Source organism: Nestor notabilis, unplaced genomic scaffold, assembly GCF_000696875.1.
Source record: "Nestor notabilis isolate BGI_N333 unplaced genomic scaffold, ASM69687v1 scaffold31770, whole genome shotgun sequence".
Classification (NCBI taxonomy): Eukaryota; Metazoa; Chordata; class Aves; order Psittaciformes; family Psittacidae; genus Nestor; species Nestor notabilis.
Genome location: NW_009913001.1, coordinates 1 through 285, shown reverse-complemented (window position 1 = coordinate 285; position 285 = coordinate 1). Strand labels below are relative to the sequence as shown.

General features: G+C 66.0%; 1 protein-coding gene across 1 annotated transcript in view; it reads right to left on the bottom strand.

Moving 5' to 3' along the window:
* IL18 (interleukin 18) overlaps positions 1-213 on the bottom strand; it is a 4,859-nt gene extending 4,646 nt beyond the window's left edge. Inside the window, exon 1 of the mRNA XM_010022320.1 lies at positions 131-213. Coding sequence (XP_010020622.1) covers positions 131-213 — 83 coding nt within the window. The remainder of the gene's footprint in view (positions 1-130) is intronic.
* Between the last annotated feature and the right edge of the window lie 72 nt (positions 214-285).

The following is a 285-nucleotide window of genomic DNA, read 5'->3' as shown; positions in this document are numbered from 1 at the left end:
AGCCCATCAGAAATGCCAGCCGGGGGGGGAGGGCAAGGCTTTGCCGCTTGCTGCAGCCACAATAAAGGAATAGTTGCCGGACCCACACAGGGATGTCCTCCCGTAGCAAACACTCTAGTATTATTCCCGCCCTCGCGGGAGCGGCGCACCCGGCGCCGGGAGGCAGCGGTGCAGGGCTCTCTGCCCGATGCGCTTGATGTCGAGATGCGACATGCTCCGCGGGCCGGGGTGCTCACAGAGCTTAGAGCTCAGCGCTGGGAGCCGGCTCCCGGGCAGCACCACCCC